This window comes from Scleropages formosus, chromosome 7 (assembly GCF_900964775.1).
Source record: "Scleropages formosus chromosome 7, fSclFor1.1, whole genome shotgun sequence".
Taxonomy (NCBI): Eukaryota; Metazoa; Chordata; class Actinopteri; order Osteoglossiformes; family Osteoglossidae; genus Scleropages; species Scleropages formosus.
The window spans coordinates 6624186-6649541 of record NC_041812.1 but is presented as its reverse complement, the minus strand read 5'-3'; the positions used below and the strand labels follow the sequence as shown (position 1 = coordinate 6649541).

Here is a 25356-nt window from a genome sequence, read left to right as displayed (position 1 = left end):
CTCCCCAACCACGTCACCCAGTGAGAGAGACTCAGGCTTTGGGCCAGAAGATAAAACATAAAAAGTAAAGAAAGAACAGAAAGCCTTTTAAAATGAGGGGGGAAAAAAAGCACGAAAAGGAATGCAGGCAACTGAAATGAAACAGTAGAGGCAACAGGAAGAAGGAGAACGACAGAGCCAGCGGATGGGGACAGGTAAATCACAGCCAGTGAACAGCACATGGTAATAAGAGCATCACTCTGCACATACTGAGCGCCACGGGATGGAGAATTAATGAGACTAATCTCAGCACCCCGAACGCTCGGTTATACTTAGGAAGCTGACAATATAACCCTCCTTCGCTATCTCGGTTATTGTTCCACTTCACCACCCCTCCAACCCCAGCAGCCCACTGTGCCGGGTAACTGTCCCACAACTACCTCCCTCTAGCCCTGGCTCTCATGAAACGGTCGCTAAACACATGAAAGCGGTACTTACAGGCTGTGCAGGAGCAGCGGTCGTCTAAAAAGTGTAGACAAACACAACCAGTCAGTGCAAAATGGAAAATGTGGTAGTTGCTGAACACACACACACACACACACACACACACACACACACACGGGTTGCATGACATCAAGGCCTGTTCTCTAGATCCCAGACCTTGGCACCCATCTTATATGACCAAGACAAAGTCAAGTGCTCTAAAGTCCCGCTCAAGGTACGTGCTTTATTTCCTATTCAGGACACACACCACACGGATGACTCTTAGGAGGTGTGCAAATTACTGCAAACTGATTCCAGCAAAACAACTTTCATGGTTTTGTTTTCTCACAGAAAAATCCCAGGAGGAATAAAAGAAGGTATATATAGATATACAATTAAAGTGTGTGTGTGTGTGTGTGTGTGTGTGTGTGTGTGTGTGGAGGGGGGGGGGGGGGGGGCACTGCCAGCCCGTCAAATCTGACTCCTGGTGACCACCTGTGTAGTTTTCTAAGCAAGGGAGGAACGGAAATGGTTAATTAAAATGTGCAATGAGGTATATACACCTGTATGAAATATATATACACACAAATACAGGTATATATTTATGTGAATAAAATACACACACACACTTTCGGAACCACTTGTCCCATACGGGGTCGCGGGGAGCCAGAGCCCACCAGGCAACACAGGGCGTAAGGCCGGAGGGAGAGGGGACATACCCAGGACGGGACGCCAGTCCGTCGCAAGGCACCCCAAGCGGGACTCGAACCCCAGACCCACTGAAGAGCAGGACCTGGTCCAACCCACTGCACCACCGCGCTCCCGTCGTGAATAAAATATGTATTTAAATATATATACACAATGCATATTTAGGTGCAGGGGGGCGCCGTGGTGTGGCGGATTTGGCCGAGTCCCGCTCTTTGGTGGGTCTGGGGTTCAAGTCCTGCTTGGCGTACCTTGTGATGGACTAGCGTCCTGTCCTGGGTGTGTCCCCTCCCCCTACTGCCCTGCGCCCTGTATTGCCGGGTTAGGCTCCGGCTCCCCGCGACACCGCTTGGGATAAGGGGTTTCAGACTCTGTGTGTGTGTGTGTGTGTGTCTATTTAGGCAAAAATAAGTATAGAAATATGTTTATTCCTTCACGGTGATATGGGACTGTAATCAACAGCTATAGGAGGGACTGCTTAGTTGCGGTTATTGCAATTTAAGGTGTCACAAACACTTATTAACTGTGACGGACAGTTAAAGCTTTTCAAACATATCATGGCACATTTCACTGTCTTCCACACAAAAAGAAGTGAAACAAAAATAATATTGGTGTTTTTTCCTCTTTCAGGCTCTATTCATATAGTACTAGAACTGATAAAAAAGAGAAAACCCAAAATTGTCAAAAAAAATGGAGAAAACCTGAAATTTACTTTTTTCTAAAAAATACTTTTACTTTGTAGCCCCATTTATAGTGGGTATAAATAGGTGTGTATACAAATTAAACACAGATACGGTTTTGGATACTGGGAAGTAAATTGGACTGCGTCAGGAACAAGAAAAAACTTTTCTTCGGAATGAATGTATCACACTGTGTAAGATACATAGCGGTAAACTGTATGAATTTTTTTTTTTTGTATGACAACATAAGTGACGTAATCAGATTAAAAATATTTCTGAAATTCAAGTGGCACTGTCTGTTAATACCATTCATTTAAAGTTGGGATAAAAATACATTATAAATAACATAAGGATGGGCGATCTATACAATCATGTCTAGTTGTTCAAGGAGGGTGCGGCAGCGCGGTGGCGCAGCGGGTTTGGCCCTGGATGTGTCTGTGCCCTGTGTTGTTGGGTTAGGCTCCGGCTCACTGCGACCCCCCTTGGAACAGGCGGTTTCAGTCAATGTGTGTATGTCTATCTACTTGTTCCTTTTTAAGTTTATGAACACAAGGCAAGGCAGAAAAATTCAGTAATTCTAAATGACGCCTTACCGTCCAGAGGTCCCAAGGCAGAGTCTGTGGGGGGGCAACAATTATAGGTTTAGTCATTTATTTGTTGTAAGTCTAAATCAAGGTTCTACATATTGGGTTGTAAACGCTGGCACATTATTTGAATACAGTAAAAGGTAAAGGCGAGGCATGTGGTAAAACTGTAAGGAAGCTGCCATAAGCGAACAAGCTCACCTGAGAGATGGGCGACTGCGTCTGTCCGATGGGGGTGGTGGCATCAGGTTTGAATGGGTCGAAGTCCAAGTCCAGGAGAGACTCCGCGACAGACTCTTTCTGCGGGGGAACGAGGAGGTATTCTCTTTCAGTCTTGGCTCTAATGTAGTGGAATGAACTCCCTCTGTCCCTCAGAACTGCTGAATCCTTCCCAGTATTTAAGAAGGGTTTCAAAACACATCTCTTTAACACCCATTCCTCTCCTGATCTCCCAGAGGCTTTGCATATTATTCCAACACTGTAATCACACACACACACACACACACACACACATTGTCTGAACCCCTTGTCCCATATGGGGTTGCAGGGAGCCGGATCCTAACCCAGCAACACAGGGAGAAAGGCTGGAGGGGGAGGGGGAGGGGACACACCCAGGACGGGACGCCAGTCCATCGCAAGGCACCCCAAGCGGGACCCGAACCCTAGACCCACCGGGAGAGCAGGACCCGATCCAACCCCCCCCCCCCCCCCCCACTGTAATCACCATGTGTTTTTTTTTTATTTATGTATGTAATATTTTGAATGTCACTTTATACGGCAGTTGCTACATGAATAATTTGAAGCAGCAAAACAGAGACATCAGACAAACAAGCTGTCCTTCGATAGTCCCGTGTTTGTATTTAATGCTCTTCATCTGTTGATGGTGCACTTTTGTTCACTGACTTATTTGTCGCTTTGGAGAAAAGCACCTGAAAAATGTAAATGTCGTAACTGCAAGACAATGACAATCTTTAAAAAAATAATTTTGTTTAGATGACAGTAAATCACCACCCAGGTGCACCAAGTTGAGCCGTGTGACAGAAGATGTAGGAGGACACGGGCCGTTTGTCTCCCCACCCCCCGCAGACGGCACCTCGCTGCTCTCGCTCCGGTGAACCCGAGACCAGTTAAGCCGCTGCTCAGCTCCACTCCGTCTGTTCGCTGACCCAGGGGATTTAAGAGGAGCTGATGGTGGCTGAGTCACAGATCTCCCCTGCTTTTCAGCGACAGGAGCTCTGCCTACCCCACAGGTGAACCCAAGCGATAGCATATGCACATTGTATTTTTAATTATACTAAAATTATTATTTTACTGTTTATAGTTATTTACTATTACCTCTTTAACAACAAATGCTTGCAGTAAATACAAGTTCTTTAAATGTGACTTTATTTGTATTGACTGAATAAAATTTGATTAACTTCACTGGTTAAACCTCTGTCCAGGGGCTTGGGATTATTAAGTAAAGGCAATGAATGAGATAATAGATTGATAATAATTAACTTTAAATGTGAGCGGTTCAAAGGATGCACAGTGTTTATGAAATATTTTTATTTTCGTCTGTCATCAGTTAAAAACCTTCAATAAATCTCACGCAAAAAAAAAAAGAATAAATGCCAAATTAGGTCACATCAATACCTCAATTAAGCCTCGTTAATTAAGAGCTCGGCTGGAACAAAGAGCGACACGCAGAGAGTGGTGGTGCCTGTAACACCAGGATGGATAAGTGTTGTACTGTGACCTGACTTTCACCATATGATTTGAAAGTGCTCTTGGAATGTTATTGTTTAAAAAATATATATATATATATATTGTTTACTTTTTATTAAATTCTGATTTTATTTTGAAGGGGTGCGGTGGCGCAGCGGGTTTGGCCAGGTCCTGCTCTCCGGTAGGTCTGGGGTTCGAGTCCCGCTTGGGGTGCCTTGTGACGGACTGGCGTCCCGTCCTGGGTGTGTCCCCTCCCCCTCCGGCCTTACGCCCTGTGTTACCGGGTAGGCTCCTGTTCCCCGTGACCCCGTATGGGACAAGCGGTTCAGAAAATGTGTGTGTGTGTGTGTGGTTTTCTTATGTGTATATGATACGGCCTGGTGTAGAAGCTTCTAGAACAGAGTGCCTCTGCTGCTGGTAAATTCCACTTAATTTGGATTGCGTGAAGAAGACATTGGAACGTCTTTGTGGAGTAACTCTGCAAGTCTGAGGGATAACATCTGCTGACAACTGTAGTAAACCAGCTTTATTGTACCTCGTTGTTGAACATTCTAAAGAACCTTCAGTTGGGGGGAAAAACATCAATTTCAACAATACTGTAGAAGTGTGTGTCCTGAATTTCACCACAGGGTGGGTAAGTGTTGAAGAAGTGTGTGTGTCCAGGGCTGTGGTTACAGGCTGAATCAGTCTCCGAGACTGACTCCGTCCACAGTGAAGACCAACAGGGTAGGGAACCTCTCCTGCTCTCAGTGACACATGTGTCCATTCATGTGGATGAAACGGTGTGTTGCTCCAGTGTTCCGACCATATTAATATTCATGCATCCATCCATTCATTTTTTACTCTACTTGTCCAGTGCAGGGTCACGGTGGTCCAGAGCATATCCCTGAAGCAAAGCGCATGAGGTAGGGTACACCCCAGATGAGACTCCAGTCAATCATAGGGCACTCGTACACACTCATTCACTCACACACATTCCTTGCACTGTGGGAGCAAACCCACAGAAAGAAGGCGCAAACTACATTAGAACCAGGCCGGGTTTTAACCCACAGCCAGGAGCCATGAGACACCATCCATCCATCCATCCATCCATCATTTTCTAGGCCGCTTAGTCCTTCTAGTGTCGCGGTGGCAATAGGAAGAGCAGAGAAGTCCAGACGCTCCTGTCCCTTGTGACTTCCTCCAGCTCAACCCCGGGGATCCCAAGCTGCTCCCAGGCCAACTGGGAGATGTAATCTCTCCAGCAGGTCCTGGGCCGACTTCAGGGCCTCGTCCTAGTTGGCCGTGCCTGGTATACCTCCAACAGGAGGTGCCCAGGGGGCATCCTTACCAGGTCCCCGAACCACCTCAACTGGCTCCTCTCAACACGGAGGAGTAATGGCTCTACTCTGAATTCCTCCCGATGGCCAAACTCCTCACCCTGTCACGGAGAGTGAGTCCCACCACCCTGCGAAAAAACTAATTTCGTCATACGGGTTTTTCGGATCGTGTTAGTCTGGATCTTCACTCCGGACCTGGTCGCCATGGGAGACCCTACCAGGAGCATACTGCTCCCGATGATATAGCTCTGGAGATCCCTAGATCACGCAAGCCCTTCCGCCACGACAAGGCCCCGATCCAGGAAGGGAAATGAGAAATGAGACACCTGAACTTTCTAATTCGCCCCTGGCCCACCCCCGTGTTAATGTGAACATTTTAATCTGAGAAAGTCACAGGTAATACAAGGTAATCTCACCATGTTTTAAAATAACGCTAGGAGGGTGTGTCTTTGTGATTCGTCACTCTTCAGACATCTGATGAGCTACTCCTTCATATTACTCTCCCTCTTTACTGCTCCTGAGTGATGAACGAACTCATGCATAACTACTCCACGCTTTTGCCGCAACACTAAATCGCTACAGTGGCGGAAATCGAAGTGCATCCTGGGAAAATTCACCATGAAAGACAATATTAGGCTGCCTGGGAACAATTCAATAGGCTGAGACATGGACATTTTTGCGAAGAGCAATCAGTTTTGAATAAATAAAAATTTCACGTTTGATGATGAATGTTTTTCATTAAGGGGAATAAAACAGCGGAACGAGCAGCGACTTTCCTGGAGGGGGTTGGAGCCTATTTGGCATCTCGCAGTAAACATGATTCTCAGTGATCGCTGTGAGTGCCTCACAGGTAGCACCCGGAGCAGAGCGGTTGCCACACAGTCATTCTGCATAGGGAGTGGGGTCACTTTAATGTGCAAAGTGTGACCGCGGGTGAAGGCGCAGGTACAAGTACGGAGCCATAGATGCTTGGCGATGCCACAAGCACAATGAGTGATCACAGAAACCTCCCTTTGCTTGTCAACCCGTGAAATCGGACGATTCGTCTCGAGATACCCAACCGTTTCGTCTTCAGATTGGATTTGCTTGGCCTGATTTGCAGCTGTGGAGATCAGACAGTTTTGCTGATCGGGGTAATCTAATCAGGATGGAACCACACACACACACACACACACACACACACACACACACACACATACACACACACACACACACAAACAGGTCCTGATGGAAATTGATGCTTAGGACAAATATGATCCTATGATATATGATCCTGTGAATGAGCACAAAACCCAGCTCAGCCGCCTTGTGGCTCCCTCCTGGGTTGGTTTGTGGCTGGACCGGTGTGTTACCAGTCTAGTGTGTTTCCAGATGCCGGCAAATGGTTGGCACTGACCTGTGCGGGTACGGTTACGCTGATCTCTGGGACAAAGTTGTCATCAAACAGGTTTATGATCTGTTCCTGGTGCAACTCCTTGGTGGGCGTGACCTTGGGTGGGGGTGGTACTGGTGGCCCCTTCTTAAGCTGCAACACCAAGCATCACGTTAGCAGTATGTGTGTGTTTGTATGTGGAAGGAGTCACACACCGAGAGCACTCCGTTCGACAGCCTTGAAGCAGCAGCGTACCTGCGAGGGCGACTTGGGCCGGGGCGGGCCAGGTGACGTGGGCCGTAATGTGTGGTTTGGCGCCGCCTCGGGGCTGCCCGGTGGGGACTCGTCCTCAGTGGGCGATGGGGTCCTGGCCAGTCGCAGGGGTCCTGAATCACTGTGGGATTCAGAGACAAAATCTACTTTTTCTTGCATCTGTCACACCCATGAGATCTAGATTTCTTATGAACACTGGAAATTCTCTGTTAAAAAATAACATGGATTTCAAATCCTCAGCTAACATCTCTGCAAATATTTTAACAGGCCGCACTGAACCATACTTGTTTAACTATGTTTCATGATACTTGTACACGGTACTTATACCTATGACAATAAACTTGAAACTTGAAATCAAATAATTAATTTCAGCAATTTAAAATCTGTCTTTGACAATAAAACAATTGGAGAGTTATCCCAGCACTTAAGAGATATTCTTTCTGAATCAAAGGAAGCTTAAGAACTGCTAACGCTCACTTATCAGATGACGTTTTCAACAAAAGATAAAAAAACAAAAATATGAAATAATAAAACATTAAATGGGGTGATGATTTTTACATGGGCTTTAAAAACTACTATTATGTGAAATAAAACCTAAGTAAACTGTTCTTCATTTATTAATTTAACTGATGCTTTTCTCTAAAGTGATTTACAGTGTTAATTATTCAGCCATTTATACAGCTCAGTAATTTTACTGGAGTAATTTAGGATACATTGCTCAAGGGCACTACAGCTGGAGGTGAGATACGAACTAGCTACCTTTGGATCTAAAGGTAGCAACTCTAACCACCATATCTGTTCCATACTTTTCCCCATATGTACATATGGAAGTATTTCACACACACACACTCACACACTCACACACACACACACACACATTCTGAGCCGCTTGTCCCATACGGGGTCACGGGGAACCGGAGCCCAACCCGGCAACACAGGGCGTAAGGCCGGAGGGGGAGGGGACACACCCAGGACGGGACGCCAGTCCGTCGCAAGGCGCCCCAAGCAGGACTTGAACCCCAGACCCACTGGAAAGCAGGACCTGGTCCAACCCACTGCGCCACCACACCCCCTCCGGAAGTATTTCAGTCAGCAGGAATTTCAATTTTCCTAAACATAAAAAGAGATTGTAATATACAAATAATGGGCTTGGACGTGGTGCTCATCAGTTTGGACATTTTACTGCTCTGCTCTTCTACTCTTCATCACAAATGAATGGCTTTATCAGGTCATGTGACTCAAATAGCAGCCATACTGCTTAGCTTTTGGTCACATGAGAAAAACAGGGGTGGAGCCACTGGACTAAGAGGTGGAGCTTACACATAGCTATCTACTGAAATTAATTCATATACATAAAATAAAAAATATTAAGAAGGAATGCAGTCCATAGTTACATCTGATAGAATTTTACAGCTCTGAAGGGATTATTCTGAAATGTAGAGACTCGTTTTTCACATTCGCAGTTGACAGAAGTAGGACACATCCAGTATCCCATAATGCCACCGGATAGCTTGTCTCCATGGAGAAGGGAAGCCGTGGCTGACAGCGAAGATAAAACCTCTCAACTTGGGCCTACGGATTTAGTTCTGTTTAACCTACAGTTTAGTTTTTGAGCAAAGGAATGATCTTTGAGGGTATATTTTATCAGTTACCTGAGCACAACTGATCTATCGTAAGCATTGGATTAATTTTTAATTGTTCACATGACGAAGTTAAAATTTTTTAGATCCTCTCCACATTTAAAAGAAAAAACTTGGATGTTTTAGCTATCAGAATAAAAGCTTTGCTGCTAAAGAGATGCAAAGACTAAGTGGGTTGGGATCACAAAGCTCAGGATGCTATAACACACACACACACACACCCACACACATCCACCATGACACACTAACGGCTGCCACTGAGACGGGTGTTCTTGGGGTCTATGTCTCACCGCTGCAGTTGGGCTCTGTACTGCTACAGAGACTCCCTGCCAGTGTGTGTAAATTATTGGGTTTGAAGCCTAATCGCAGACAGGCAGGAGCTACAAACACACCACACCGTCACAGTCATTCCCAAAGTGATCCGACTTCACTTCCCAAGCTGCTCCTTCGCAACACTGCGAGTGGATTAGTTCACAGCTCATTCAAGATGCAAGAGAAGGAGAAAATGAAAGGACTTAAACATTGGATTTCTACGGTCTACCTCTCAAACTCCATCCATCGACCAGAATGATGGGAAAACGAAAGGTGGATTCCTCACAAATCACTCATCAAATCCATCACTCCCAGTCTTGGGAAAGGTGACCATGTCTAGACATTTTCTGATACTAACTAGGAAAGGGTTCTGGTCCCATCGGGGTTGCTGAGCTGCTGTTTTGAGGAGGCCATGTGGGCCATGATGGCGAAAGTTGGGCACTCAGTCATGCCCCTAATGGTGCGGGAGAGCAAAGCATCTACATACACACCTACGCATCTACTTACCGCTTGGTTCTGCTCGGCACATGAGAAAGACAAGGAGAAGCACAAAAGTTCGTTATGGACCAACAGGCGATCAGAACCTACCTTCGGAACATACTCAGCTCTTGTAGCCAAGTGAAATTCAGCTGAAGACTGTTTTTCGAAGCACTTATCGTGTGTCAAAACAGTTTCACACCGTGAGTCCTACCGAGCGCTTCAGCTCACTGTTCTGGAACATCAGTCACATTAATTGCAAGTGCTAAATTATCTTATGATTCTCACACCTCCATGAGGGCTTCCTGGCTCATAATGGAGCTGTGTTTGTGCATTATTTTTTAATAAAATGATTATCCTGGAGAGGTTTCGTGGGATGTGGTGACAGGTCGGTAGCTTGTTATTCCTCGTGTGCTTTGAGTGTAATGGGAGAAGCTGTGCAAATATGGGCAGGATGTAGGAAACAGGGTGCTGGGAACCGGGTACTTGGTTAACCAAGGATGGTTTTGGCACACCGGGGTGCGGTCATGCCCGCCTCCTGGATTAACGTTCGCTCATGACCAGGTGGGTCAGGTGCGGCCGTGTTGTTTCAAACACTCTGTCGAAGGACAGGATTTTGTTGCACGCAGGTGTACCCAGAAGAGCAGGGATGCTGATGCTGACACAAGGCCCCCATTTTTGTGCTTTATTGTTTGTTTTTGCAACGTTTGATTTGGTATTAAAAATTCCATAACTCCACTCGATAACACCTCACACGTGGTCACTCTCCGAACTTAGCGCAGCTGACGTGCCACAACGGCCAGGAGCTGTGACCAGTGTAAGACCATGATGACATTTCCTCCAAAGGTCAAAGGTCACTTATCCCAACCCCAAAGTGACCCACTGAAGGGGAGCAGTTGGTCAGATATGCAGGTTGTGTGAAGTTGGGTCTGAGCATGTGTGTATGGTGACTGGACAATAAGCCCCCCCTTTCCTGCCCCGATCAGTACCTTGGAGCTCCCTGGATGGTGAACATCTTGTCCGAGTGCTGTTCTCCCAGCTTGGTCATCACCTCGTACAGCTTGTGGCACAGCTGTGTCAGCCAGGAGAGAGCAGACAGTGAGAGGGAATCATGACAGAGTCCTCTGATACGTCACAAGAACATCTCCAAAGACTCGGATCATGAGACAGTCAGAAGATCCACGACACGGGCCAAGGGTAGATTCCGAACAAAGCCGTAGTACTTCACCATGACCAGATCTTTGCGTAGGTCGACGAACATGCAGAACACACATGAAACCAAGGAAGTCCAGCATCAACCGGAGAAGAAGGACACGAGGTCGATGTTCTCATCGTGGAGAAGCTGACACTCCCCGCCTTTCACAATCACCGTCTCTCTCTCTGTGCCCATTACAGAGCAAACCATTCTGTCTCATCGCTCTATCTGGGCTCCACGGTTATACATCCTGCCCTCCATTAATTTAATGTCCAATCTCCGCTCCTCAAAACACAAGCAAAACATGTCTCTGAGAGAAGTGCGTTGAGATACAATTGGCAGAAAACAGGGACATTCCATTCTGGGACAAGATGGATCACGTGGGTACTTTCTGAGGGATGGCTCAGCATGGATTAACACATTAAACGTAATAAACTGGGAGCGGTACATAAAATCTGCTCTCCTGCAGCGTTTCTCCTCCATGCGTTCAGCCGCATCACCCCAGAGCACCATTACGGGTTCTGGTAACCATGGAGACCCAGCCAGCGTCCTCGCTCCCCCCTTGCGATGGTGAATTACAGCAATGGACAAAAGCCCTGCGTCGCAGCCCTGCCTCACTCACGGCTCCATTAATTTCTCATATTTACTCCAATTTAAACCCTGACCTTGTCAAGACAGGGAGTTATTTTCCCTCGTAAGGGGTAAACACTGTTATTACATGTTCCCATGTGCTAATAGAGTCTACCCAGCAGACACTCATCTGTCATTTGGATGCATTGGTGGCCTTTGCGGATCTTAAAATATTTTGGTACAAACAGAGGAAACACAAAGACCCCGGTAATACAGCAATACCTCAAGGTCTGATGCGGAGGAGAAAAAGGAGCCTTAATTTTCTATTATTGATCATATTTCGCTGATACCTTTATCCAAGTCTACTTGCAATGCTAGATATACTAGACCAAGATATTTCATGTATCTACACATATCTACGGTGCTGCTTAAAGTATGCTAACCCCTTGTGTCCCTTAGTTTTACCACAAAATGGTTATATAAGAGGGGGGAGGTGGTGGTGCAGTGGCACAGTGGCGCAGTGGGTTGGACCAGGTCCTGCTCTCTGATGGGTCTGGGGTTCGAATCCTGCTTGGGGTGCCTTGCGACAGACTGGCATCCTGTCCTGGGTGTATCCCCTCCCCCTCCAGCCCTATGCCCTGTGCTGCTGGGTTGGGCTCCAGCTCCCTGAAACCCAAAATGGGACAAGTGGTTCAGATGGTGCGTGTGTGTGTGTGTGTATGTGTATGTATATAATGAGAATCAGTGTTTCTTCTTTGACATAATAGGTGTGTAATGACCCATTCCATATGTTGCTTTAGAGGAAATTGTGTGTAGTAGAAAAACGGAAGTAGTGTAGGTGCAAAAATAAGTGAATCCCAAGTTGCACTGGTTAAGTTTGAGATTTAATGAGTTTAATATGTTTTGCAACAATAATGACCATCCCTGTAGGGTTCACATACTTTCATCCCCTTACTATAGTACAATGGACCACACACACACAATCCCACACTAAGGCCGGTTCCAATTTACCCGTTAACCGAACACATTTTGGACTGCGGGAGGAAACCAGAGCACCTGGAGGAAACATGCACAAAAACAGGGAGAAGATACAAAACCAACGCAGACTGATCTGGATTTAAACCCGCATTCGAACTCATAGTCCGAAAACTGTGAGCCACCGCCGGCACCCAGAGATGCCTAAATGAGATTGAATCTAAAAGGGCTTTCGTGCCTTTTAGGGACAAAAGAGGGAGTCCAGGGACAAGAGGAAATGCTGGTTGGGATGACAGACAAAAATTCAGAGAAGGAACATATGATCATACCTGTGACAAGCGGTAACCTTTTGACCCTGAGCCCTGGCTCTGTGTACGTGGACATATTTGCTTTTTCTCGGCACACCGTCTATCTGTATGCTGTTTTGACCCTGTGCTGTGAATAAACCCAGTTAAAAACATTAAAAAAATTTTAAAAAGAAGGCAAGGATTTCCCCGACAAGGGCAGCCAGGGAGCGACACGTTCTTTCAACTTTGCTCATTTGCACATGATAATTTACCGCCTGCTCTTCAAAGAATGAGAAAGCGTTCGTTTACGGTTTATTGCCGTGCAAATTGCGTATCTCCCAGGTCTTTCTCTGCTTGGCAGCTGCAGGAAGGGCTGCTGTCGCCATGAGGAACGAGACACACAAACCGCACCGGCAAGGGTGCGCTGACTCAGCACCTTGAGGCAAAGTCAGAGAGGGGGGCCCAAGTGTCAGAGTGCCTGGAGCCAAGAGTACTTGTACCGCAGCGGAGACACAAACGTGATCCAACCACTCTACTCCACAATCTACTCTACACTCTATTCTACACTCTACTCAACCTTCTGGGTCTTTGGGCTGAGATCCTTTCTTTGCGAGCACGCAAGGTTACCAAGGTTACCAAAGTTACCAAGAAATTGTTCCCCTTCAACATTATGTATAATTATTATTATTTTAATTAAACCACTATTGATAACTGCTTGTTGCACAGCACAGACACTGCAAGGGATTCGCCATCCTGACTACATTACCATCCAATCCATTATTACATTTACATTTATTCATTTAGCAGACGCTTTCCTCCAAAGCGACGTACATCTCAGTAAATTATTATGATTATTATTATTATTATTATTATTATGGTAAATACTGGTAAAACAAATGCATATAGAAAGAGTTCGGGGGGGAGATGTGCAAAAGGCACATGATTGTGGAGAACAGCATGGCTACGCGTGTGTCCACGGCTGAGTGTGTGCTGCATACGACCCACGGGCTGCTGCAGTTGGCGGTGGGGGGGGCGGCGAGGGGTGGGTGCATGCTCACTGATGCCAGAGCCTCAAGGGGCTAAAAGCGAAAGCGCACTTTGCACAGAGACAAGAGGAGAGCAGGAAACACATGCACACACGCACACACGCATGCACACACACAGACACACACTCGCGCACGTGGCTCACACAGCAGAAGCTACAGGAAAGCTACTGCCTCGCGCATATTTAATTAGGGAAGCGTGTGGTGCGCCGTGTTCCACAGAGTCAGCCATGCGGGCTGTGCCGCGAGGCCCCCGGCAGACACGCCGTCACCCCCAGGGAGCCACGTAATGCTCATCACATGGGGCCCTCATGGTTCGAGTCCCGGGGGGGCCCTGCTGTCGTAGCTTCAAGCAACACACATCACTGTATCAAGCTGTGCAAATAGGTAAAAAAAGTGGCACCTGCTTGGATTAAACAGCTAAGTAACAAAATAAAGGTGGAAAATAAAGAGGTGACGGCAGAACAATCAGCAGTTCAATCAGAAATGTGTGCGGAAGGAAGCGGTTCTTTGTGGGGACGCAGTCCTGCTGGACTTTTCATTAGAACAAAACAAACGTGGATTCTCTCTCAGCTCAGAGATTTAAAAAACGTCCAAAGACGTGTTTTTCAGCTTTGTGAGAATGCAAGGAGTGCTCTGCTGCTAATGAAGAGCTCGCCGTGCCGTAGGATATGCTAATTCCTCATTAGTGTCTCTTGTGTGGGGGCTTCGCTTTGGCGCTTTGGCGCGTGCCGAATCCCGCGGCCTGGCGCCGAAGATAAATATAATGCGGAAGGCAGCTGCTAACTCCAGAGACACGGCTACCTTGGCCTCTCCATGACAACAAATCAAATCGGCCCCGGGGCCGCCTGAGTGACGTGCTGAACGATTTACATTTAGCAGACACTTTTCTCCAAACCAACTTCCAACTCTATGTAGTATTATCAGCCCACACACCTTATTCACCAAAGTAACTTATACTGCTAGATACACTACTTACACTGGGTCACTCATCCATACATCAGTGGAACACACACGTTCTCTCTGTCACTCACACACTATGGGGGAACCTGAACAGCATGTTTTTGGACTGTGGGAGGAAACCAGAGCACCTGGAGGAAACCCACGCAAACACGGAGAGAACATGCAAACTCCACACAGACTGAGTGGGGATCAAACCCACATCCTTTCATACCACCCAGCACTACTCCGCTGAATGAAAAGTGACCCCTGCAGCCAATCCACATCCATGACGGCTCCCAAAGGAAAAATGATGCTTTTGCTTACCAATAACAAAATATGTGACAATTATGCGCAGCTACTGTGAAAGTAAACATGCAGAAAGGGTGGGAGTTTGTGTATCTTCCAATTCTTTTTGCGCTGGGTTTTCGGAACAACAAAGATTTCCCCATTTCACAGGAGGCATCTGCAGGGATTTATGGGTAATGTAGTCCAACAGCACTGTAGTAACCAGTTCTGATTTCACAGAACTGCCTTGTCATCTGAAGGGTACAGGTTCAAATCTCACTCCTGCTACGGAAGCGTTACATTACGTTACTTCATTCAGCAGACGCTTTTCTCCAAAGCAGCTTATAATGATTTACTCATTTATACAGCTGGGTAATTTTACTGGCGCAATTAAAGGTAAATACTTTGCTCAAAGGTACAACAGCCAGAGATGAGATTTGAGCCTGTGATTTTTTGGGTCCAAAGGCAGTAGCTGCCAGCTGTCCCTGTGACTTTTAGCAAACAATATGTAGTGTCATGAGCCCACCCCTTATTCACCCAAGGTGATTTGTTATGGTAGATACACTAGTGCAAGCTTGGATTAAGGTTACTTACCCTAAACTTACTCTATACCTACTTACCCTAAACCAATACAGTAAGATTACTATTCTGTGAAAATGGGTAAATCAACGTAAAGTTAAGTCACACTGCAACTACCCTTGGACAAAGGTATCAGGTGATAAAGAAAAATAATAATATTACTAATGAGCTCATTTACATCTCATGCGAGCTCAGCGTATGCACATTATACCATAACAACACTGGCATTGCAATCTAAACGGAGAAAGCTATGCACAGTAACCCCATAATTCAAAAACTACAAACACAGAGAATATCATATTGCAGTGATTCAAGGTGGACAAATTCTGTTGAACATATTTCTCACTGAATTGCTGTAGATGTACTGTCAGGAGGGGGTTAACCAGCTCAAAGCCCCTTTCGTTCCCACGGGAACATAGATTTGCACACTGTGCCACGTTAAGCATCACTAACTGTTGTGTGTGAAATATTATTCAGAGCAAATACACTCATCGGCCACTTTATTAGGTAGACCTTGCTAGTACGGGGTTGGACCCCCTTTTGCCTTCAGAACTGCCTTAATTCTTTGTGGCATAGATTCAACAAGGTGCTGGAAACATTCCTCAGAGATTTTGGTCCATACTGACGTGATAGCATCACGCAGTTGCTGCAGATTTGTCGGCTGCACATTCATGATGCAAATCTCCCGTTTCACCACATCCCAAAGGTGCTCTATTGGATTGAGATCTGGTGACTATGGAGGCCATTTGAGTATAGTGAACTCATTGTCATGTTCAAAAAGCCGGTTTGAGATGATTTGAGCTTTGTGATATGACACGTTATCCTGCTGGAAGTAGCCATCAGAAGATGGGTACACTGTGGTCATACAGGGATGGACATGGTCAGCAACAATACTCAGGTAGGCTGTGGCGTTTAAACGATGCTCAAGTGGTACTAAGGAGCTCAAAGTGTGCCAAAAAAAATCCCCCACACCATTACACCACTACCACCAGCCTGAACCGTTGATGCAAGGCAGGATGGAGCCATGCTTTCGTGTTGTTTACGCCAAATTCTGACCCTACCATCTGAATGTCGCAGCAGAGATCGAGACTCATCAGACCAGGCAATGTTTTTCCAATCTTCTGTTGTCCAATTTTTGTGAGCCCATGTGAATTGTAGCCTCAATTTCCTGTTCTTAGCTGACAGGACTGGCAACCGGTGTGGTCTTCTGCTGCTGTAGCCCATCTGCTTCAAGGTTCGACGTGTTGTGCATTCAAAGATGCTCTTCTGCGTACCTCATTTGTAATGAGTGGTTATTTGAGTTGCTGTTGCCTTTCTATCAGCTCGAACCAGTCTGGCCATTCTCCTCTGACCTCTGGCATCAACAAGACATTTTCGCCCACAGAACTGCCACTCACTGGATATTTTCTCTCTCCGACCATTCTCTGTAAACCCTAGAGATGGTTGTGCGTGAAAATCCCAGTAGATCAGCAGTTTCTGAAATACTCAGACCAGGCTGTCTGGCACCAACAACCATGCCACATTCAAAGTCACTTAAATCACCTTTCTTCTTCCTCCTGATGCTCAGTTTGAACTTCAGCAGATTGTCTTGACCTTGTCTACATGCCTAAATGCATTGAGATGCTGCCATGTGATTGGCTGATTAGATATTTGCGTTAACGAGCAGGTGAACAGGTGTACCTAATAAAGTGGCCAGCGAGTGTATATCATTAATTGAAAGCTGCAAACTGACTACAACCCCTAGCATACGACCCCCTATATTGTTCTGCCATAAGCAGATGTGAGAAAGACACAGTCTTAGTATGTTTATGACACTGTTCAGTCACATGTTCACAGGTGTGTGCTTGCATGTGTGTCTCTTCTCTACTCACCATGGCTATTTCTCTGTGGAACTTAGACTCCAGGTTTGTGATGTTCTTGAACGTGTTCACGTAAAATCCCACCCGGCTGCAGGCAAAAGAGAAACACACACATGAACGCACACACACTCAAACGCGCACATGCGCATAGTTTATTACAATTGAAGAAGAGCACGATTAAGATGCACAGATTTATTCTGAAGGCTGCACACTCCCAGGGAGAGATGGGCACTTACTGATATTTGAACGAAATACTGGTGCACTCTTAAAATCGAGAATAACAATATGAGTGAATCGGACCTATGCAGCTGAAAGACGGTTATGGGTTTCATAGGAAGCACGAGCCTGTTTGACTGCATCAAAATGTTCCATGATAAATAGCACCAGTGCTTGAAATTACAGGTTATGAGACACAAATTATAAGGTCGCCATAGACGACACTTATGGAGCAGTTCTGAAAATTCCTTTGTAGAAGTGCATTGCACCCCAGCAAATATTATAAACAGGATTAACGCTAGAACAATTTATTGTGGAATTTACTGCAATTCTTATGGCTAAACAGATGAGTAGTTAAATTAACCTTGTAAGCTGACATTTAAGGAGCTATAGAAATAATCAGATTCTCGTTTTATGAAGTCCCTGCACTGGCCAAACAGCTATTGATGAAGGATTCATGGATATTTATAAAATGAGATTTCAGCACAGGATCATTATATTAGTTAGACATTGCTCTGACATTGTAGCCCGTGAGTGTTTCTGACATGTTTTATTGGCTTCTGCCATATAGGCCGCTGATGATGATGTTAAAAATAGCTGGAGCCCCGCCTCTTTCTGGAGGCATTTCAGGGCGTACTCCTCTTCTGCCAGTCGATTATGTAACTGGGACCTCCTTCCGCTTCATTGATCATGCTCAGCCTTGCGGAGGCCATCGGCGCAAACCCAGTGGATGCGCGACATTGTCCCAACACTCTCGTAACCTCAGAAGAACATTGCAGGGAGCGTTAGCTGATCTATCAGTTTACCGCAGTACGCTGAGATAAGGCCATTTGAGGGATTTTCCTTTATAAAACTGGAGATCAAATAAATAGTGCGATAAGCCACTGTGGGATGTCAGGGTTGGCGCGACCGAAAAGGGACAAACTCCGAAAAGGAGCGAAGCGCCGCGTCTCAGCTGGAGAAACGGAACCTCCACTTGAGCAGCGGTTTCCTGCTGCCCTTCAATCTAATCTCCAATCTCCAGCTGCGAAGAGTGCCGAGCCAACGTGCCTCTCACTAAACCCTCCAAATCGTTTTTTCTAAGAGCCGGATGAGGTGTTGACCGGGCCCGATCAGGAAACTGGTCTGTTCTGCAGGGTAATTAAAAAAACAAGAGGGTTCAATAGAAAACGATCTCTGCTGCGAGCCGGAAAATGAGGACCTCGAAGGGTCAAACGAAGGAAGGAGCCGCTAAGTACAACGTGAAACTCATTACGGGCCGAATGATGAAGAGGTGATGAAGAGTTGGATTTATTTTACATTTCCTTTACTTCGGTACTTCTCAATTAGTAGTGGAAGAGTTACTGAAAAGTGACATTGAAAGCGACTTGCAAGAATTAACAGATGTTGCTGATATAAGGAACTCGAGTGAACTGGCAATAATTAAATGCACAACATTGCTGGGAATAAAAGTGTTCCGCACTGAGGCTGTGGTGGAGACCACTGGAGACTGGTTTTCGTCCTCATTCAGAGACATATAGTTTATTACTACACAACTAACTGTTTCTATATCATAAAGTTGTCTGGAAATGCATTAATACTAATATTATTGCAGGTGGTCCCCGACTTACGATGGTGTTTCGTTCCGCGAAACCATCGCAAGTTGAGAATATCGTAAGTTGAAAATGCATTTAATACACCTAACATTATGGACTTGCCGCCTTCGTGCTGGACAGTTATCTTGAGTTTCTGCTCAAGAGTAATTGCCCTCCTCTTCTTTTTCCTACCAGTTGCAGGAGATACAGATGGGCGTTTCTGTGACATTATGGATGCACTAAACCCAACCGCGTGACAGACTGGGAGATGCGGATCGCTGCCGCTGCCCAGCATCGTGAGAGAATATCGCACCGCATATCGCTTTCCCGGTAAAAAATCGAAATTCTAAGTACGGTTTCTACTGAACGTCTATTGCCAGCTCACCATCGTAAAAGTCGAAAAATCATAAGTCGAGGAGCATCTGTATTTGTGACTCTGAACGTCCTTAAAACTTTATTGAAACTAATTTAAAATGATTGAAAATAAAACCCTGTCTCTCAAACTCATATTTAATGCAGTTTTTTTATCCAGATAACCTAAAAAAATGTGTGAGATTGTTACTGGTCACCAAAACTTACACACACTGAGCTGTAGACACTATCGAAGTGAGTTGAGTTCAGGTGGTCTCACACTCCTATTGTGTTTGCATGTGTTAACTGTCAGTTACCGGCTGGGAGTGTAAGCTCAGGTTGTGGTTGTGTCTGCACCACGATTGACAGTGGTTTTAGAAAATAGGTAAATGTAAAAAAAAATGCTTTGAAGAATTAATGAATAAATGGAAAACATTTGTATAAATACTGAACAAACATGTTGACTGTAAACAGAGTGATGCCATCTTTTCACTGCAAAACATTCTGGTCCTTTACCTCTCCCAGAGAGATGGCAGCTCCTCCTGCAAGTCCACATTGAGCTCATCAAACACCTTCTGTGCTTTCTGGAACTCCTCCTCTGCCTGCAAACACAGACACACCTTTGACTGACAATGAAGCATCAAGAGTTCTCAGCGTGTGTGTGAGTGACAGAGAGAGTGTGTGTGTTCCGCTGATGTATGGATGAGTGACCCAGTGTAAGTAGTGTATCCAGCAGTGTAAGTCTTTGGGTGCTCTGGTTTCCTCCCACACTCCAAAGACATGCTGTTCAGATTCACCCATAGTGTGTGAGTGACAGAGAAAGTGTGTGTGTTCCGCTGATGTATGGATGAGTGACCCAGTGTAAGTAGTGTATCTAGCAGTGTAAGTCACCTTGGTGAATAAGGTGTGTGGCCTTATAACACTACATAGAGTTCATTGGCAGTCGCTTTAGAGAAAAGTGTCTGATAAGTGAATAAATGTAAATGTAATGTTAATGTATCAGTAGTATCTGAGATCTAATCCCCTTTACCTCCATCCTATTCACCAAAATGTTTGATTGACTTAAAATTGTACAACATTCTTTCTTTGGTATAATTGATGTGTAATGAACTAATATAGTGGTCATTAAAGATGAAAAAAAAATAAGTAAATAAATAAAAACTGAAAACCATCATAATCCACCAGTTAATAGAACTGCAAACAAAAAACTGGATTTTTTTCAGTAGAAAATAAATTAAAATTGATTTAGGAAAAATCGAGGAGTGAGAGGAATGTACCACTCAGCCCGTTGCCATGACAACGTCCAGTAAAGCGTGCCGTGCCGTGTCACGCATCACGTGCCTCACTGCTCATGCATCCAAACCTGGCTGAGTCTGTCGCCTCATTGGCACCAAAATCGGGCTTGGCGGCGCCTCTGAATATCAGCGGTTCATCTCTGCCTTCACACCTCGGCTGACGGCAGAATTGGTTCGGCACTGTGCAGTCCTGTTGGTAAATGGCGAACACACACCCACGCATGCACACACTGGCACACCCCTCCGTACACCTTCCCGCTTGACCTCGACACCAGCCGACCCACCTTGGAGATTTTACGTTCATTCCTTATAGTCCCAGCCTGCAGGGTCTCCAAGTGGTGCCTTGCACTGTCATAGTCTATCAGCTTCCTGCTCCTCTTCGCCACACGGTTCTATAGAGACACGGTACACACAGCAGTCAATGCCAGCGCATTCGGCTGCGCATTCGGCTGTTTCCATAACGACAGATGCGAGAGACTGACATCACACATCCTATTGACCTCCTTCTTAAAAAAGCCCAGAGGATGGAAATCCATCCACACACGTGTGTTTGGAGAAACTCGTATCGGTCAGTTAATCACAAACTACAGAATCACTATATTCTTTGACTACAGAACATAAAGAGATATACTGTATTAGTACAGTAAATTGTACTGTGTGTACTGTGCTGTAATTCATGATATACAGTAGCTTTGACAGCTGAGATCTTGCTGATTACACCCCACATTTTCCCTCTATTTAAAGGTAATTCTGTGGCATATTTCCCTTGGATGGATATTATTTGGTGCGAGTAAAATCGCATAACTACGCCGCGCTTTTGTGAACTCATGCCTGGGAGGTGGCAGGTGAGTATTTTTTTAATGAAGGTATGAGAGTAAAGGCAAAATACTTTGATGTCAGGGAACTGGGCGAGGTACGTGTCCAGGGTGATGAGCGACGAGTCCACCAGCTTCTGATGGAAATCCTCCCAGAGGGCATCGCAGCTCTGCGGGAGACAGGGGGATGGGGGGGCAGCTTGAGATGGTCATCTGCACTGAAACCGTACTACAAAATGAGCAGAAGAAAAGAGGGTGGTCTCCTGGTGGCCTCCTGCCTGGGACATCACCCAAAACTGCGGTAACTGGTGGTAAATCCAATCGAAAGTATTTTCATACAGTGCTCTTTTCAACAAATTTAATCAGAGTGCAGCACAACTGAGAACACGCAACTGCTGGAAGAAGTTTGCGAACCTTTTTGGAACTGCCTGGATTTTCGCATGATTGGCAGACAATAGCAAAGATCTGATCGGCAGCTACAGAAAGTGTGCGGTCAGGTTGCCAGTAAATGGGGTTCCTCTAATTGCTAAATATGGGGCGAGTTCTACAGCAGGAGATTCACGTATGTTTTCCACCAATGGAAAATAAGAAAAAGATCATAAAAACTAAGAAAAAGAAATGTGTGTTTTGTTTGTTAAATAACTTGTTTTCGTTATTATGGCTTCGATGAAGAGCAGAACAAATTTTGGGAGCCATTCATACAGTGACATAGTGATTGTTGGAGAAAGTCAAGAGACAATAAACCTGGAGAGCAGTTTGCAAGAAATCCAACTGGCAAGTGAGGGGAGGAAAATAAAAAAAAAATCCCAGACCAAAGAACTGGGAGAAGGCGAACCCATTTATGGTCTGTGTACCAGTAGTGGCCGACTCCACCTGGGCATTCTAGTGTATTATTATGGCTCTGTGGGGTGTAGCTACGTATATCTAGAATGTCCAGTTGATAAGCTGAGTCCACCGAGTAGCCCATTCCTCCTTTGCGGCGGCCAAAAACACGCAAGCCGGAATGGCCAGATCAGAACGGACGAGTTTATTCAACAACACAATTTGCTTTAACAGAACGGATGTTATTCACACATGGATCTACTCAAGGCATCCAATAGGGGAAGGCTTTTAATACACGTCCCACTGAGCACTGTGCACTTTTTTGTTCCCGCAGCACAGCGAACTGCTGCTTGGGCTCTTAATCTGTGACTCAGGCCTTTGGGGGAAAAAAAAATCACAATTGAATTTAGTTTCTATTTATACACAGATGATGGCATTTGATGAAAAGCGGGATGTTAAACACAGCCTGTTGTGCCTCCGAGGCGTGGGAGTGGAGAGGAACAACAGAAACACAGGCGAATGTGTTCAGGAAGATGCGGCGTCGGGCGCCGGGAGGGCAAGCTTTGCGTGTGAGATAAAAGAGGAACACGGGGAAGGCATTTCTGGAATTAAATACAAATATCTCAAATGGAAATTGAATGTACTCATGGGACGAACATGATGAGAACCCGGTGTAAATGCACACACACTTTTTGTGAGCTGCCGCATTGCTGTAAATGTGCGTATCTCTGTGGTCCGAGTGTGTGTTCCAATCTATTTTGGTTTTTCCCAGGGTCGCCCCGCGTATGATCACTGACCTTCCTGTGAGTGGAAAAATGAGCACGTCAGTGTTCATATGGAGCAAATGAGAGATCATCAGCTGGGCCAGAGTTCTGACCTCATGCACACTTGGTGAGGAGTCTCAGTGGAAGGGCACATCAAGTTGGGGACTGTGTGAGAACCTGCACAGCCTCCTGGATTTCACACTTTTATTTTTATTATTATTCCTTGTATAATGTAATATTATTTTATTATATTTTTTGTTATATTTTCACAGGGGGTGCGGTGGCGCAGTGGGTTGGACCACAGTCCTGCTCTCCGGTGGGTCTGGGGTTCAAGTCCCGCTTGGGGTGCCTTGCGACGGACTGGCGTCCCGTCCTGGGTGTGTCCCCTCCCTCTCCAGCCTTACGCCCTGAGTTGCCGGGTAGGCTCCGGTTCCCCGTAACCCCGTATGGGACAAGCAGTTCTGAAAATGTGTGTGTGTGTTATATTTTCACATTTTTTATTCTTTCTATAAAACAATATTATATTATATTATATTATATTATAAATTTTTTCCAATTGCTGAAGCTATTATCAAAAAGGATTTACAGTTTTACTCATTTTTGCACTGGAGCAGTTCAGGTTAAGTGTTTTACTCCTGGGTACTACTCCAGCAGAGTCACGACTGGGACCTGATCCAGTGCCCTTCAGGATTCTTGCCTACATCCTTCTAGCAGGAGGGGAGCACTACTGGGCCTGACCGTGGAGGGTGTAGAAGCCCAGCGAACCTCCTCCGCAACCCAGAGGAGCTGTGTCAGTGATTCACCGCAGTCCCCCTCATCTGCAATACCACCCCCCAGTGCCCCCTCCGTGTGTTTACACACATACCACGATCCATACAACCTGACTTCCGAAAGATGAATAACTGGTGTACTTCCAAAACGATTAGAATTATACTAACCATCATCATCGTTACTCATCATTACCGATCATTTTCTCAGGAGAATTTTAAGACCTTTACAGTAAAAATATTGATGCCCATCTCGGTGTGTACTGGTTGTCAGAAGATCCTCCAGGACAAACTCGAGGCTCCAAGTGGACGTGATTCGGTGGAAGGAGGAGATGAGGTGAGTTACCTTCCCAATGGTCATGACGTCATCCTTCCCGTACCAGTCTGGCTCGTAGACCTCGTGCAGCGACTCGGTCAGATTCATGGAGGCCTGCTGCATCCCTGCCAAACACATCCCCGGGGCATTTAGCAAACAGCGACACTGTCAAGATGGGCAGCAGGCGGCCCTTGAAAGAACCAGGTTCAAATACCACCTCCTGTGGCAGTACCCTTGAGCAAGGTACTTACCCTCAATTGCTCCAGTAAAAATCACCCAGCTGTATAAATGGGTAAACCACTGTAAGTAGCATAACACTGCTTTCGGGAAAAGTGTCATAAATAAAAGTAAATGTAAAAGAAGAATAACACAGCTGTGAGGTTTCCATGGCGACTGGAGCGCAGACTGGAAACCTTTGGACTTCATTAGGCATCTGGTACTTTGCATGAAATGCCTTGATCAAAAATACTCCAAAGAGTAGAAAAATTCTTTAGCTCACAACAGGGGCAGCAGGTGGCATTCTGGTTAGAGCCACGCTGCAGTCAAAGGATGCGGGTTCAAATCTGCTCCTGCTGTCGAACCTTTATGCAAGGCATTTAACCTGAATTACACCAGTAAAAATTCCCCAGCTCTTTAAACAGATACATTTTTGTAACTCATTGTATAAACCTAAGCCGCTTTGGAGAAATGTTCAACTGAATAAATAATATCACCACCATGAGAGTATGAGAAGGTCCAGACTCAATTTACATGTCATTTTCCAAGCTCAACTGCTGTTCTCGTGCCTTTGGAAGCAGAGTGATGGATGTCTTGAGTCACGTTCCACCCATGCTGACCTTGATGGCACCAGCCTTCTACATTCTGGCCAAAGTGTAGGTGAACGGGGGGGAGGGGGGGGTCTGGATCTCTCGAGGGTGGGCAGCAGAGACCATCTGCTCATGGGAGCAGGATGGGGGGTTGCTGTACAGCCTCACGCCTTCATCTGTATGAGCGGGTGGGTGTGGGGTTGGTTACAAGAGCCCCACCCACCCTGTGAGAACAAGGTGGGCATTTATCAGGACTGCCTCACACCCCCGGGATCAGAGCTAAAAACCTGCCTTGTATCATTTTTAAGCCAACATGGCAGAGGAATTCTACTCAGCATAATTTACAGGACCAGTTCCAAACCCC

General features: G+C 45.8%; 1 protein-coding gene across 5 annotated transcripts in view; it reads right to left on the bottom strand.

The window, feature by feature from the left end:
- The window catches only part of amph (amphiphysin), a 68919-nt gene that overhangs the window by 17536 nt on the left and 26027 nt on the right, over window positions 1-25356 (bottom strand). For all 5 annotated transcript variants that reach the window (XM_018757916.2, XM_029253701.1, XM_029253702.1 and 2 more), the window contains exons 4-14: window positions 24217-24311; window positions 21592-21687; window positions 20987-21094; window positions 19924-20009; window positions 17279-17354; window positions 10521-10603; window positions 7085-7223; window positions 6854-6982; window positions 2633-2731; window positions 2441-2464; window positions 478-501 (exon numbers count right to left, since the gene is read on the bottom strand). In XM_018757916.2, coding sequence (XP_018613432.2) covers window positions 478-501; window positions 2441-2464; window positions 2633-2731; window positions 6854-6982; window positions 7085-7223; window positions 10521-10603; window positions 17279-17354; window positions 19924-20009; window positions 20987-21094; window positions 21592-21687; window positions 24217-24311 — 959 coding nt within the window. The remainder of the gene's footprint in view (window positions 1-477; window positions 502-2440; window positions 2465-2632; window positions 2732-6853; window positions 6983-7084; window positions 7224-10520; window positions 10604-17278; window positions 17355-19923; window positions 20010-20986; window positions 21095-21591; window positions 21688-24216; window positions 24312-25356) is intronic.